General features: G+C 45.7%; 1 protein-coding gene across 1 annotated transcript in view; it reads right to left on the reverse strand.

Moving 5' to 3' along the window:
* The window catches only part of LOC147707022 (adhesion G protein-coupled receptor F5-like), a 580,791-nt gene that overhangs the window by 32,256 nt on the left and 532,029 nt on the right, over window positions 1-16,506 (reverse strand). Inside the window, exon 17 of the mRNA XM_086926246.1 lies at window positions 11,009-11,126. Within this exon, the coding sequence (XP_086782372.1) occupies window positions 11,009-11,126 (118 nt within the window). The remainder of the gene's footprint in view (window positions 1-11,008; window positions 11,127-16,506) is intronic.

The following is a 16,506-nucleotide window of genomic DNA, read 5'->3' on the forward strand; positions in this document are numbered from 1 at the left end:
GAAATTATTCTACTGCGAATCCACTCGTTTGCTTGTCGCAAATCCAGAATGGGCCTGAACTCGTTCTTGCGATCCAGAAAGAACCGAGAGTACAGACCTCTCCCCCTTTGAGACAGAGGTACGTCCTCTATCTCCCTTGTCCTAAACAGGATAACGGCCTCTGCTTAGAGCTCGCGCAGCTGAAACCGCGAGCCAACCGGAGGAAGTGCTGGAGGAGGGCCGATGGACCGATGACTGACTTAGACCCAGCCGGCCTTTGTTTGCGAGGAGCAACAAGCTCTCCCGCGTATGCGCACAATATACTTGTAAAGCATTAAATGGCGGCCCAGGACCACCGGCAAATCCTGGGGGGAAAAACGCCGCTAGAAAGGGCAGAAGGCCTCAGGCCGTTCTCCATGCCCCAAACCTACAGCCGTCCAAAAGTCTCCGATTCAGACTTCATGCGAGCCACTCACTACGCTCATGGCAACCCAAGGGTTGCCCAAAGAACGGGAGAGTAGAAGCACACTGCTGAGGTGCAGGCTGCAGAGACGTCAGGCGAATAAAAGTATGGCAACGTAGGACAAACCCACAATACCTGGGGGTCGGCAGGAGAGAAAAACTCTGCTCCGACACCGATGCCTAGATCCGAAACTATCAGGCCCATTAGACGACCTCTTGTAAGGCTTCCCTCCTGTCTCACGGCAGAGGAACCACAAATCGGTGAAGAAAACCCCCCCACAGAGGGATCTCACAACAACGGTCCAACAACAGCGGGCCACAGCGCGAGGAGGAGCACGGTCGGAGCCAGAACCTCCTGTCAGGCGGTAGTGGACGAAAGGTAAGTCCCGCCAACCAGTAAAGAGTCAGAGAGAGACTCCCCGTACTCATGGCAGACGCATCCCTGGCATCAAGGCACGGAGGTTCGCAGACTGAGGGGCAAAAGGCCCCTGGGGTGGTGGGCGGAAGAGGGAACCAAGAGGATTCTGAAACATCCCCGGTGGTCTCACCAGTAGTGGTTGAGCAGGAGGCGACCTAGCAGACGTGCAGGTATGCAAGTACTCAAAACTAAGCAAAAGGACAAACGTCCCTCGCTTACACGTGGTGAGTAACCACAAACTCCCCATCAGAAGGTTTCCTCAACGCTGATCAACTGCTCTGCGTCGTGAGTGGAAGGTGCCGGGAACACAAAGTCCCCTCCTACGAAGGGAGGCTCACCAAGGAGCGAGGCCTGGAACAAGACCCAGGCGGCAAGAGCCGGCAGTACTCTGCGGCTGTAACCCATGACGCCGACCTCACTACGACGTCACCATCACTAAGACAGTGACTGTCTCTACGACAACCAACACTCAGACGTCAAAATGTCACTACGGTGTCAAACACGGAGACGCCGAGCCATCCCTAACGGTGACGTCCGGACCCAACGGAAGAGAGCAGAGCCCAAGCGACCAATGCCCCAATAGGAGCGTCACTGCTCCATGACGTCGAGCCTCACCGCTCCATGACGTCTAGCCTCACTGCCCCATGACGTCGAGCATCACTGCCCCATGACGTCGAGCATCCCTGCCCCATGACGTCGAGCATCCCTGCTCCATGACGTCGAGCATCACCGCTCCATGACGTCGAGCATCACCGCTCCATGACGTCGAGCATCACCGCTCCATGGCGTCGAGCATCACCGCTCCATGACGTCGAGCATCACCGCCCATGACGTCGAGCATCACCGCTCCATGACGTCGAGCACCACCGCTCCATGACGTCGAGCATCACTGCTCCATGACGTCGAGGCACCCCATGACATCGAGGAACCCCATGACGTCGAGGTACTCCATGACATAGAGACACTCCATGATGTCGACGTCGAGACACTCCATGACGTCGAAACACTCCATGACGTCGACGTCGAGGCACTCCATGACGTCGACGCACTTCATGATGTCGAAGCACTTTATGACGTCGACGTCGAGGCACTTCATGACGTCGAGGTCGAGGCACTTCATGACGTCGAGGCACTCCATGACGTCGAGGCACTCCATGACGTCGAGGCACTCCATGACGTTGAGGCATTCCATGACGTCGAGGCACTCCATGATGTTGAGGCACTCCATGACGTCGAGGCACTCCATGACGTCGAGGCACTCCATGACGTCAACGTCGAGGCACTCCATGACGTCGAGGCATTCCATGACGTCGACGTCGAGGCACTCCATGACGTCGACGTCGAGGCACTCCATGACGTCGACGTCGAGGCACTCCATGACGTCCAGGCACTCCACGACGGCCCCGACGCAGACTGGAACGGCGTCATAGCTCAGACGTGCCCTTACTGGGGATAACCCCAGAGATTACAGCATGGGACTCGGTAGAGGACCTACCCTCACCTCACCCAGAGGCTGAAGATGCCTTCAAACTCCTCTGTTTGAAACCTGGAAGCCGAAGCCCCCTAGAAAAGAAGGTACAGAGAAGACAGGTGTCCATAGATACAGGCAAGCACAGAGTACAAACCCTGTCAGCTTCAGCTTTGGCCTTCAGTTCAGCTGCAGACAAAGCACATGTCAGACTAGAAATAGTCTAAAGACAAGAAGACTGCAGAAATTCTGCCCAAAAAACACAGCAGAATGCAGATAAAGGCCAAAGACATCGAGTGAAGCTATAAAAATCCAAAAATATCACAAAAATAGTATAGAAAAAGCTCAGAAAAGAAGAGCTAATGCTCCAGGGTCCTGCTAGCAGGACCCGGAAAAAAGAACTGAAGGTGAAAGGGACCTGCACTGCATTCTGGGATACTGTGAGGCTTCCGGAAAGTTATCTTAAAGGCACAGTATCCTGTTTTGAGCCACATAATGGCAGCCTATGGGGCTTGTCTGTCCACTCCTTCCTCTCTATCATTCCAGAGGGTTTTGCTGTTAAAAGCAAGGTTTTTCTCTGTGGAAAACCCTGGACAGGCTATGCTGTTGTGGTTTTTGGTGGAATTTCTAGTTGAAGTATTGGACAGTGTAGCCTGTGTATATAGGCTGCATTATCTGTCTTTAAATTCTCTCTTAAGTGTCTATGCAGGTCTGCATGTTTGAAAGCTTAAGAGATTATTTTTGATTGCTCTGGGGTCCGCGCACATGAGCGGGACTATTCACTAGATTATGACTATATACAGAGATCCCCTACTACAGAAGTGATGGTCTTTCTCTACCTCTGCCAAGAAAAGATCCCAAAGTGACAGCAGAGTGCTCCCACTCAGAACTCCGTAAATGAAAGTCAACCTGCAGATAGTTTGCTTCGATATGGCTTTGGGATTTCAACATTTCTACAACAATTTTAGTCATAGAAAATGAACCTTTAGAATGGAAATCTGAACACTGTGAGATGGTGAAAATCGTATGATCCAATTCGCAAATCTACTTGCACACCTCAGTTTAACTCTCTTGAAACACCCCTGAGCTCACATTCAGAATTTCAAAATCACAGAAGTTTAACTTAGCTAACACGTAAATGGACTAGTAACTTTTCCCAGGGAGGATTGTGGGTATTCCAGAGTTGGGGACGCCTGGAAAAGTTGTCAAATACATCCACAAAATGTCAGGTTTTTGAGTATTAATAAACCTTTTGCAGGTAGATTTAGACAGCCTTTCACCTTGAAAATAGCCAGTGATTTACTACTGTGGCGGTCAGGAGTAAATCAGATTTTAGCTGGGCAGCTGAGAGGCAACAAGATGTTTATCTGATGAGGAAAATATTTTTCCAACAGAGAAACAAAAACCAAAATTAAGTAATTTGTTGCATTAATACATATGTACATGTACTCTTGCTTCATTCACACACATTTCCGAATGCATACACATTGATATTTGTGAGTACTACTGAAGAAGCTCAATATTTCACAACAGTAAATTCAGATTGGAAATCTGTTCATTTATGAGTGTACTCGTGTTTCCTATTCATACAACATGAATTTACTCCCACATAAAACTACACAAGATTCAAATGCAGGAGTAGGTCCGTTTTTAGGGTGAAATTAGGTAGTGAAAATCCCAAAATGATGAGGGTGAAAGAGGAAGGTGTTTCTTCAACAGGAAGAAAATTATTCCGAGTTTTAAAAATAGTGGAAAAAATAGTTTGTAAAATGCACTTGTGGGGGACATTTGCTTAAGCCACCATTTACACACCTACACTTATATTTGAAAAAATATTTGTGTGCTCCACTGCTCCAGTGAATCTGCAACATCCTGAGATTCCCAGAAGTACTCCTAGAATTCTTCCAAAATAGCAAAATATAAGAAATGTACTCAAAGCTTAACATAAGCTTACGTGAATATTTTTCTAACTTTTTCTTCTGACACAATAAGGGGTCTCCAACCAGTAGCTCGTGAGCTACTGCAGCTCACCTGTCTGCTGCCGGGCTCATTAAATTAGAAAGCTTTTGTTTAGTTTAATTAATATACATATAATAACATTGAGATTATACAGTACTAATATTAATAGCTCTCAGTACATTTCATTGAACAGAAAAGTTTGGAGACCCTCATCTGACATTGCACAATATCTGATAACAAAATGTTAGGCATTTTTTTTCAATCCATGCACTGTGGGACTGACACATTTTCTGGACTAGCTAAATTATATATAGTTCAGACCTTGCGTAAAACAGCCAAGAGATAGGGGTGGATTACGTTTGGAGCAGTGATGGGGGTGAGGGGAGGGATTATCGGAATCACTATTTCTAGTTGTTAAATACTCCCCAGCACCATGCTAACTTGAATTATCTTGGCTGGAATGGGGAATATCATATGGGACCTGTATTTACCGGGCCCATTGCTAGACGTTTTTCCTAATCCCAGATGAGTTTCGACACGCAGATTCATCCTGCTTACAGCAGGAACACTCTGTGCACACCAGTGCAGAATTTGCAGAAAAATAACTGCCAGGGCCCAAGACATTTCTCAAGAGGCAACTGCAGCTTCCATCACTCTTTCTGCCTGCCAAAAGCCAGTACCTATACTACCTATTTACGTTCACACTCCTGCAAACATGACACTATTGACTTACTATTCTTGGCCATTTACTGCTGTAAGAGTTGCCGGGGGGTGATGGTATGATTATTTGTGTATGCATTTCACATCACAATGTTAAATGGTCTGCTAATGTATAAAAATAGACAGTACCACTATAGGGCAGTCATACTTTTTGCACTGATCACCCTCATTTTTAGGTTTTACCTGGGGCACGGAGCTTTAGCTCCGCCCCCAGGAGAAATCTGTAGTTTTCAGTATGGGTGCCTTGAATACGCCCTCTGTTCCATTGGCTAGCTCCATAAATGGAGGCTAGCCATTGGAACAGAGATCTGTCCGTCAAGGCCGGACCAGATTCGGGTGCGTTCCCGAGATTTTTTCCCTCTCCACCCTTTTTGCCTCGTCATCGGGCGGTGGGCGGGGTTTTTTGTTTTTTTTGTCCAAGTTTGTTTTGGCCATTCTGCGGACGGAAGAAGTCCAGGTGAGTGCTTTGTTTTTTTCTTGTTTCTTGCCTTATGTCTTCCCGCCCCCCTCCCGCTCTCCGTGCCTGTCCGTGTGTCTGTTCCCGCTCCCCCCCACCCGATTGCTCGCAATGAAGCGTGCCCCTAGCGTTAATATCTCCTTTTGAAGAATTGTCCCCATCGCCGCCCGGCCCGCGGCCAGGAAGTCAGGCAGGCCGGGGGCGGCACTGCGGGACACTCGTCATTCCCCGGGCCGCGCTCTGATTGGCTGCCGGCCCGGGACCTAAGTGGAGGAAGAAGCAGCCTGCAACCGGCGCCTTCTATGCATGAAGGTGAAGTAGTGTGGCTCACTGGTTAGAGGCGGCAGACCCGAGAGCAGAGGACGGCCCGGGACCAGGGTTCGATTCCCGGCGCGGCAGGTTTCTGGACCAGGGTCAGCGGACTCGATAATTCTCTCGCCTCGGTGCCCACTCTGATCAGCGATCACACTCGGCAACTCTGGGCATTAGCTTGCCTCATCTTCACTAACGGCCCCACCAGACCGCCGGGGATGCCTGGTCTCACCCTGGAGATACCCATTAAGGGACCATCTCTCAGGGAAGCCAGTAAGGGTTACGCAGCGGTCGAAGCGCCTTGGGACCCTACGGGTAAGTAGTGCGCTATATAAATGCCAATACATACATACATACATATGCCGCCGACCGGAGACCGAGGAGAGTCCCGAGGAGCGGGAGCTCTCCAGCCGCCGATGAGACCCGGTGAGCCCTGCCACCGCCGACCAGAGACTGAGGAGAGTCCCGAGGAGCGGGAGCTCTCCAGCCGCCGACGAGACCCGGTGAGTGCCTATGTAACCTTCCTGCTCTTCTGTTTGCGACTAAAATGATTTTTTTGTATGCTGTTTTTCCATCCTCGATGTGTCTTAACTGGTGCCCTTTGATGCCCTTCCTCCTCCCATTGCCAAATGCTTCTATTACAACCCTGTACAGCGCTCTGAAACCCATCCATTACTCTGCGCGCTAGGTAAAACGGTGCATAAATAGATAAAAATAGCATAGCAATATCGAATTTACACCGCACCCTTCCTTATGCGGTAAGGTTGCCAACCAGTAATACATGCAGACGCCTTTCCAATTGCAAGTCGTTCCAGCTTATTAATTCGTGCTCTGTTCTCTGGTATGTGGGTATGTTTTGTTCTGCTTGGAGCTTCTAGAATGACAGTAAAGCCCATTCAGCCCGGAAGAGCGGCCAGTCCATACTGGTCTGAAGCATTATGTGTGTGTGCTGTGGAAACAGCTCGTATCCTAAAGGCAGTGATGAAAACCCCGGCTTTTGTTAGAACACGCTCGCTGCTAAAGCTTCGCAGGTTTGAGTCGGCAGCAGTTCAGCTGCTGAGCTTTAAGTACACGTTTTATGTAGACACATAGCCAAAGCTGCTGCGAGGACAAATTAAAAGTATTCTAGCAAAGAAACCTTCAGTTGTGTTTGTGTTTTGAGCCTTCATTTCTACAGAAGCAGGCTTAGACTGGAAATGCAGGAGAAGCTTAGCTTTGCTCTGAAAGCCTGAGCCTGGGTGTAACCTAACCAGCTGGAGGATATGCAGGCTGCTGATTGACAGCAGGACTAGCATTATGCAAATGTGTAAGAGAGCCGCAGCTCGGCAACAGCGATATGGGGCTCGGCGAGGGAGCTCTGCGCGCGCCATGCGCGCCTCTCTCCGGCTTAGCTGTTTGTTGTTTTCCTCGCAGCACTGACCTTTCAGTTTAACGGAGGATTAAATCACATTATTATTGTTGCGTTTTGTCCCCATGAAACAGTCATTTAGTGCTGTCTGTAGCTTGTTCTCTCCGTTTGATATCACTGCACAAAAAAAAGACATCCAGTCCTTCCTGAGTTGTACCATTTTTCACAGCACCCTAACAGCTAATAAAAATAATATTAAAATATATTGACAATATAGCTTGCTGTATTACTAATGAGCTTCGCGGCGCAGCCATATTGGAGTGCTGTAAGGGAAGGTTGCTTCTATTATCCCATTGAACAGTACTCTGTTTACCCACCTCTGAAGGATGGAAAGCTGAGCTGCCACGCCAGGATTATTGAACTTGTGGCGTGCATGTCACAGTCAATGCCATCAGTGAGCACATATCTCACTGTGCCATCTTGCGGGCTTATTTCCCTTTCATGTACACAGCCTTAGAAGCAGCCAAAGTCGGTGACGTAAAATGTAAGCCTAGGCACAAATGGATGGTTAGATTTGTGGGGTAAAGTTTTATTTAATGTGATTTTATTGTAGCGCAAACTTTAAACGAAGGTGTCAGAGTGGTTTACATAAGAACCAGTTGCCAAACCTAAGGACTTTGATTTACATGCGTTAAGTAAAAGATACAAACAGGAAAACAATTGAAATGTACTAGATGTAGTCACACAAAGAAGAGACTGTTGATTCTCGTTATATTTCTATATATATATATGGAAGGGATATGAATAGATGTACTGCAAGAGTCACATAGGAATGTTAGAGTAGAAAGGTCTACTGCATATACTAGTGAATACAGTCATCTCTATATACAGAAAATGAGTTATATTTAGAGGGGTCGAAATGGGACACAGTGGGTGGATGGATGCATGATGGATGGATGTATGCATGATGTATGGGTGGATGCATGGATGGGTTGTTGGTTGGATGGGTTGGTGGATTGCATAAATTGTTGAGGGATTGGCTGTATATATGCATCTATCCATCCACCCATCCATGCATCTATCCATACACCCATCCATGCACCCATGCATGCATCCACCAACTCATCCATGCAAGCATTACAACAAGAGCCCGCAGCTCTCCTTCGTCTCTCCTCGCCCCCCTTCCCTGAGCCCGCAGCTCTCTTTCGTCTCTCCTCGCCCCCCTTCCCTGTGCCCTACCCTGCTATTGAAAATGACAATGCCATTTATTTATGTTAAAAAAACATAAATAAAAAAAATATCAAGAGCAATGCCAATAGCTCTAAATTTAACAAAGGCAAAACCATTGCATTGTAAATGCTTGTTATACTGTGACTGTTGGTACGGACTCTGGAAGTGCCCTGGGCTCTGCTAACCAGGCCCACGGCCGGTGTGCTCTGTCCTTAAGATTATATGGTGTTAGGTATCATTATAATTGGCCAAGAAACCCTACTGTAAGTGTCTAATATATAAAAGGTCGGGAGGCTTAAAAACCCTAGTGGATTTAATGCACTTAGGTGTGTGCTACTGTGGTATCTAGTGTCATTCTAAAGCCAGCCCAAAGTAGGCATCCCTAAGGTCTGCCCAAGGACAAGGTGCCTTGTAATTAAAGCCAGGGACATTATAAAATATGTTGTATATGCCCCGGTGACGGAAAAACAGCCAATTCCATTTTTCCCTGTTGTAGTGCTGCCATCTCAAAGGCTAACATGGGAAGACTTTATTACACTTTAATAAAGTATCATCTTTGATTTGAAAGAGCTAGCAACATGATTCAAGGTGTCAAAATAATAGCTACAATAAATCCAACAATATTTATTATAACTATTGCAGGAAATCAGTTGTAGAACTTCTATATTTCTATTCTTCTGATTGGCCAGCATTTGATAGGTTGAGCCAAGCTGCTCCGATTAGGTGTAACGTGGCCTGGGCTTAAACAATGCAACCATCTGGTGGGATGAGATCTGCTGCCTGTAGATGCCAGGACAGTAAGAGGGCTGGGTAGCCAAACTGGTCTTTAAAGGGAGAAGCACAGATAGCACAGGAGCCAGGCCCACCCGTAGCCAGGAGGCAGTCCCTCTAATTAGATTAGGAGAGTGGCTGAAAGGGGAATGTAGGGAAAGGTTAGCCACATCTGTGGTTTGGGTTATCCAGACCTGTAATCCAAAGAGGGATTTTCGCCATTCTGATTTTTGGTGCGATATGCATTTTGGGTCACAAATATGCCACACTTCCCAATTAGTGGTCACAGAAGAGGCTGGCAACTTTAACCCTAATGGTCGGGGTTGTCCCTCCTTTTGCCAGCCCAGAACGGTGAATACATATGGGAAAGGAGCACTGCACCCCAGATCCCTGCTTGTACACATCAGAAGAAGGACTGCCCTGTTAAATCCTCAGCCTGCACAAATGAGAAGACAGCACTCTTAAGGACTGAATCTGCTGCACTCTCAAGGCTCAGTAAAGAGAGGACTTAGCCTGGCTTCAAAGATTAAGAAGTGGACTCACTGATCATCAACATGAGGAAAAGTGATGGAAGAAGTCACCCACAAAGACAAACCAATGATTCACCTGAACGTTACTGGATTTGATAAGGTGCATTGTGGGTATTGTAGTCCCAAGCCTCCAAGAGGGAAATCTGGGCTTCTGGACTCTTGGCTGGTGTTGGGGTCCCTCGAAAACCCTCATGAGACTTCCAGAAGAAGTCCTGGAAGTTTGGGAACTTTTGCACAACTTTTGGCAAAAACCCCCATAAGTCCACCAACCTCAACAAAGAGAATCACGCAGGCGGTGTCTAACCGTGACTCTCCCGACTTGGTGGTTTGCGCAGCTGAAAGCTCCAAAGCTCCTCAGGACTCACCAAGGCATTGTGATGCAGCAAGCCGATTTTGTTAAACTGAAAGCTGGATTGCTGAAGACAACGGTTCGACGTCGAGAGAAATCGCTGGAAAAAATTGACTATGTCCAAAAGTAAAAATGCAACTGGCCTCAAACACTCATTGCATCTTACCCATCGCAGTCAACCTGAAACTTTGAATTGGTGCCGGTTCAGCACGACCAGAGAGCCTCGGTTAGAGCTTTCCACTTTTAGGTGCTAGAAAGCACATTTTTGCCTTTAATGTTTAAAATGTCATATTTATGGTTTTGTCGTTTTGGTGTCATTTTAAAGATACAAATATTATCTATGTTTATAAATTGGTGTTGGATTTTTATTGTGTGTTGTGTTTTACTTATTCACTGTTTTGGTGATGTTAAATGGTTTATCAACTTGTCTTCTAAATTAAGCCTGACTGCTCGTCAGCCAAGCAAACAAGGGTTGAGCAAGGAGTCATTTATTGAGACTTGAGTGGACTTTATTTGTAATTGTGGTATTATTACTAGGTGCAGGTACCTACCAGCACCTACTAATAACTACCATCCAACAGCCACCATGTGGTGAATTGTCATAGATATATTTCCAGTGTCAAGAAACAAGTTCCAGTGTCAAGCACCAGAAAACACTGACACAAATTAAGCACAGGCACTGAAAGTGTGAGATAGACAACCCAATGCAGTTTCTCACCTGGCAGAATTTAAAATTGGGCGGCCAATTCACCCAACTTATAATTGACCTCTAAAAATCTAAATTGTCATGTTGATGATGTCAGTAGGAAAATGGCCGAACCATGGTACCTAGCTAAAGCTCACTTTTGGAGACATATAGAATATTACACAACTCCAATGTGCATAAAAATATGACAATTTGCTTTCCACCTTACAGTTTGGAATGTGTCTAAAATGACTTTATAAAAGTTGTCAGCATGAAGTTGCATAAACAATTTTAAGAGAAATCCAGAAAAAGTGTAATACCTTTCTTTCCAAAGAGATTGTGACCTGGTTTTGCAAATGTTGGCATCTTTATGTTCGGGCTTAGGGTCGGTCTCGAGCCTCCAGGTCGTGAAGAACTGAGCGCTGTGGTCTTTGTTGACTGTAAAATATAATGAATCGACATTAAGAGGTTTATATTCTTGATTTTAAAAAAAGAACACATTTAAGATGGCTGGACACACTGTTACAACAAAAAATGCATAATTCACATGTCCTGTGGCAAAACTCCAGAGTAAAGGCTACATAGAAAGCCGAGATAAATGTTCTCATTATGTAGTTGTCAGTACTGTACTATCTCTTACATCTTGAACTGCAGGCAAAGATAGGTGGTGTAGTTCTCATTTGCAGAGGGGCACCCCATAAAAATTAGCCCCACCTGTGCTTAATAACTGGGTCATCTAATGATATATTTATGTTCACGTAGCACCAACATACCATATTTTGGCTACTTCTGAGCACCAACGCAAACACAAGGAGATGACGGATGGAACACTGAACTTTACAGACACTCACCCACATCACAGATCTGGGTTGAATCCATTATCCTTCCTTAACTCACTTCGCTACTCCAGTTCAGACCCAGTCATATGCAAATCAGTCTTGACCCTGTTTCTCATGGGAAGAGTCCAGCCTGAACTGCCAAGCCAGGTCTTCCGTGGACCGGAAACCAGCATCCTGGGACCGGTTTCGGGATAATACACCTCATCAGCCAGGATAGCTTGAATCCAGCGGCAAAGTGAGCAAAGCACTTACTTCTCGGCTTACCCTGCCAACTTAGGGTGAACAAAGCAAACACCTTTGAGCTCCATCCAATACAGAACAATATAATTGTTGATATGAAACAGCTATATCCAGTCGTGTAAGTTGATATAGTTAGGGTAGCTGCTTGGCTGTTGCAGACGATTCGTCCATAATTCACTAAATTGTTTGGGTTGAAGGTTGTTCTAGGTTGACTGTGAGTGAGGGCACTGTGTCATAGGTGGTTTTGTACCTACTATATGTGCATGCTGTTTGCCTTGGTGCTGTATTTACAATCTAAACCAAGTGGTAAGAAGCACAATCCAGATTGGCATTAGTTATTTTGCTAAGTAAAAGTGGTCAGTGGTTTCGTGAAGCATAATATTATCTATTTTTATACGCCTTTTCACTAATACAACAAATTTAGGGACACATAATGGAAATGGGTCCCTCATGGGAATAACAATCATTGGTAAAGTGAAAAGGTCTTGGCTCTAAATTGCATTTGCCAATGCATTTTTCCAATAGCCTCAAGAGGCATGCACATGGACCTGTGGGAAACTCAAAATGTGTTTCTTTTATAGGCCCCGCATTCCAAGATGCGTACATTATTATGTGTGCGCTGTGATACATGTGCACACATGCCTTGTGATGCATGCCTGAGCATATATTGTGACGCATGCTGAAAACTTTAATTTACCGTACTAACATGGCGAACAGCCACATTAGAATGGCCAATTAAAATGTAAAAGTAAAACAAAAAGTAGTGTGAAACTAAAGCAAGCAGAATTCAGCATTTTTCAGCTCCCACCTCCTTCTAAAAATGTAGGAAAATTCCCCTTTTTGGGTGGTCAGCAATGCATTTTGCTAGATTTGTTTACTGTTTTCTTTCCACTCTGTGCACTGGGGCATGTCTAACCAAGCCCCAGTGCATGTATTGTGACACCTATGTGCACTGGGGCATGTCTAACCAAGCCCCAGTTCATGTGCTGTGACACCTACAAAATGTCAAACTTGTGGCTACACTCGTGATTGGCATGTTTAACCTACATATACGTCTCTTGTATATAGTGCAAAAGTGTACCCAGGGACTGTAAATAAATAACACTATTGGGTTGCAGCACATTGTGCCACCTCTAAAATGACAATGCCTCCTTCTTTGTCTCCAGGCGTTCCTCTGTAGCCTGGGTAGGCAGCTTTAAAAATGACACTTTAAAAAAGTTACCTGCCTGAGCCAAATGTGCTTCTTGCAACATAGACCTTTTGCTAGCCGAAATCTTCCTTTTAAATATATATATAGAGGGCAGAGTGCAGTGCATTTAAAAAGTTGGACATGTACTTTTAAGTTTTTACATCTTCTGGTAGTGAAATTAGCTTATTACATTTAATAGGCTGTAACTTCCAATTGGGACCAGGTGCACAGGTCGAGTTTAGTGTCCAAATAATTGTAATTGAAGGCCCTCTTTAATGTTAAAGTCAGATTTTAATCACATTTCTTAAACTACCACTTTTAGAAAGTTGGCATTTTCTTGTCCAAACCATTTGGTGTCTGCAACCTTTTCCTTGGTCACATGACTAGTTGTAGCTGGCAGTTGGTCTTTTGTGTATCACTCTCAGACATTGAGACAAAAGGAATATGGGCCACTCTGAGTTAACAAGGAGGAGGAGCGATCATCTACCACAGTTTCACATCACAAAGGCTTTGCCTGAGCTCTTGCTCAAAGGGATTGTTAATAGTGATCCCAGACAAGCTGGGGTTGAGACAGGGAGGAAAGGGGTGCCTGATAAGATAGGGGGCTCAAAACCTGGGGGGCAGAACTCATGGAGTCTCAATCCGCAAAATTCTGCGGAGTTACATATAACTCAGCGAGATTTCTGTGAGCTGTCGGAATTCTGAATTTTGTGCCGATTTTTAGTGCTGGGAACTCTCTTTTTCACAAAATCAGCACGAACAGCACCTATGAAGATCACAAAATTCTAATAATGTACTTTGGCCTTGTCCCACTTTTGGCACTGCGCAGACGCCAAACAGGTCCATGCCCTTGTATATATTAAACTGTGCAGCCTCCAGTGCATGTATTAACTCAGAAATTGTCAAAGTTAGAGTATGATCTGCAGACGGCAAAGCAGACACACAGAACAGCAGTTGCCTCTGTATGTTTTTGAGTTGTGATCTGTGCAGTTCATACATTAACTTGTAGATTTTCTGAGGTAATACATGCGCTGCAGACAGTATCAATTCAAAGAATCTTTATTCGGTGATTAAAAAACACCATAAAAGCACATTCAAATTTACACAATAAAAAAGCATTAAACATTTCAGAATTCTTTGTACAATAAATTTACAGACATAGTTGCAGTAGTATGACCATATTTAACATTAAAAAAACAGAATAAAAGGTTCAATCTACCCCTCTAGTGAGCCTTAGTCTTAGGGCAACTTTAATGAAATTCAAAATGCTACACAGTGTCAAAGGGTCCTCGGCTTTCTGTAAGAAAACTAATGCCTCCCTTGCGTGGACCAAATTAGCATTTTTCAAGATATTTACAAGATATTTACGCCGGGGCATAGAGTAGAGAGGACAAAGTAAGACCAAATGAAGGGAATCCTGCGGAGACCTATTGTCGCAGCCGCAGGGCCCCTTCTGGTCTATTGTTGTGACAAACCCAGCTGGTGATGCCAACATGAATGGGAGTAAGTTAAGTCTAAATCGGCACATCAGGAACCTATCCTGGGCATTGTGCATGAGAAACAAGTACGGCTCCATGCCTTGAACACTTTTTACTTGGCGATGGGCCCTCACAGTTTTTTTACAGCCTTCAGCCACCTCTCTGCACATGGTTTTCTGTTCCAGGAATATTCTCCCCACATGCTGTTTGTCCTGGGCTACAATCGATGTGGGGTGAAGGAAGAGGTTCCCCAGGCCTAGCTCCTCTAAGTTATTCTTTACATAAAGGAGCCAAGGAATACGCATACATTTGTCCCTCTTTAGACAATCTGATAAAATTTCTCTACTTAGTGATGCCTCCGGGTTCACCCAGATTTTTAGCCAGGCTATAATAGGCCTCAACTTTATCAGATCTTCTATGTATGGTCTCCCTAACTCACTGTGGGCAATCGAACCAGCAGTACATTGTGGGGCCCTCAGAACTGATTTCAAGTATTTGTTTTCTTCTCTCTGTATGCTAGTGGTGTTAACAAAGCCCCATACCTCTGCCCCATAAATTACCTTGGAGCATGATACAGAGCTATATAGGTTTAACACCTGTTCCGGGGACCATCTTCCTAACCTCCTGCCATAACTAGCAATTGCCCCGTTAGATGATATCATTTTACCGCAGCGTTCCTCCACCAAGGTATCAAACCGCAAGGCACCATCAAATGTGACACCAAGGTATGGAAATGTTTTGACCTCTTCCAATGTATGGCTCCCTATTTTATAAGTAAATTTAGAGGCATTCTTTTTCCCTGCCAGGAGCACATAACATTTGCTGAGATTTGCAGAGAGATCCAGGGCGCCCATAAAGCTAACAAATCCTTCAATCAGGGTTTGAAGGCTCCTCGGTGTGCGTGCGATCAAAACCGCGTCATCTGCATAAAGCAGAACGGGGATATGCCGCGACCCCACCCTTGGGCAATCTGCCTTCAATCCTAGCAGAAACTGCTCTAAGTTGTTGACATAAAGGGAAAACAAAAAGGGAGCAAGAATGCAGCCTTGACGAACTCCACTCTTGCAAGGAAAGGAACTAGTCAGCCCCCCCTCCCTATTAAAGCGGACCTTGGCAGTAGTATCACTATGCAGTTCTTTCAAGATCTTAATTAGGCCGCTCTCTATCCCCAAGCTGAGCATCATGCCCCACAGTTTTTCCCTGTTCACGTGGTCAAATGCTGCTGCCAAGTCCATAAAACCCATGTAAATGGGTTCATCACTAGCTATGGTATACTTGGCAGTCAACATATATAGATTTAAACACTGATCGCTAGTGGACCTCCCTGCCCTAAAGCCGTATTGGGTGTCCGAGAAGATGTTCCTTTCCTCGGTCCACTCGGACAATCTATTAAGGATTGCCCTCCCCAAAAGCTTTGCTGACACATCAATCAGGGAGATCGGGCGGTAGCACTTTGGGTCATCCCTATTGCCCTTTTTGAAAATTGGCACAATTACTGCCGTGGACCAGGATCGGGGCAGGCCATAAATGATAGCGGTGTTTATTACCCTTGTCATGAGGGGGGCCCACAGTTCGATGTTACTCAGAAAAAGATCAGGAAGGATTCCGTCAGGCCCCGGTGCTTTGTTTTTGGTCAGGCCCTCGATCCCTGCAATTATTTCCTTGGTGGAAAATTCCACCAGTGTAGCCTCAATAGAACTGGCCGGGGAGTCTGCAATGGTGCCTGGCTCATGGTTATAGAGGCCCCTAAAGTGGTTAATCCACTGCTCAGGGAGAATATTAGCCCCTACATCCGGGGAGTCCTTTTCCTGGAAAGTTGGATTGTTAATTATTTTCCAGAAACCCACTAGGTCCTTCTTTTGCCCCGCTTCTCGTAGATCTGCCCATGCTTCCGCCTGCAAGGCAAACTTCCTCCTCTTAATTTCTCTTTTGTAAACGTCTCTGCACTCTTTAACTTTATGGGGGACCCTTGGTTTGGCTTTAAGGCTACTTTTCAGCTCCCTCAGGGCTTTAGAGCAGGCTTTATCAAACCAACGTGGATTCCCGTCAGACTTGAGAGGCGCACTGGTTTT

The sequence above is a fragment of the Lissotriton vulgaris genome, chromosome 6 (genome assembly GCF_964263255.1).
Source record: "Lissotriton vulgaris chromosome 6, aLisVul1.2, whole genome shotgun sequence".
NCBI classification, from domain to species: Eukaryota; Metazoa; Chordata; class Amphibia; order Caudata; family Salamandridae; genus Lissotriton; species Lissotriton vulgaris.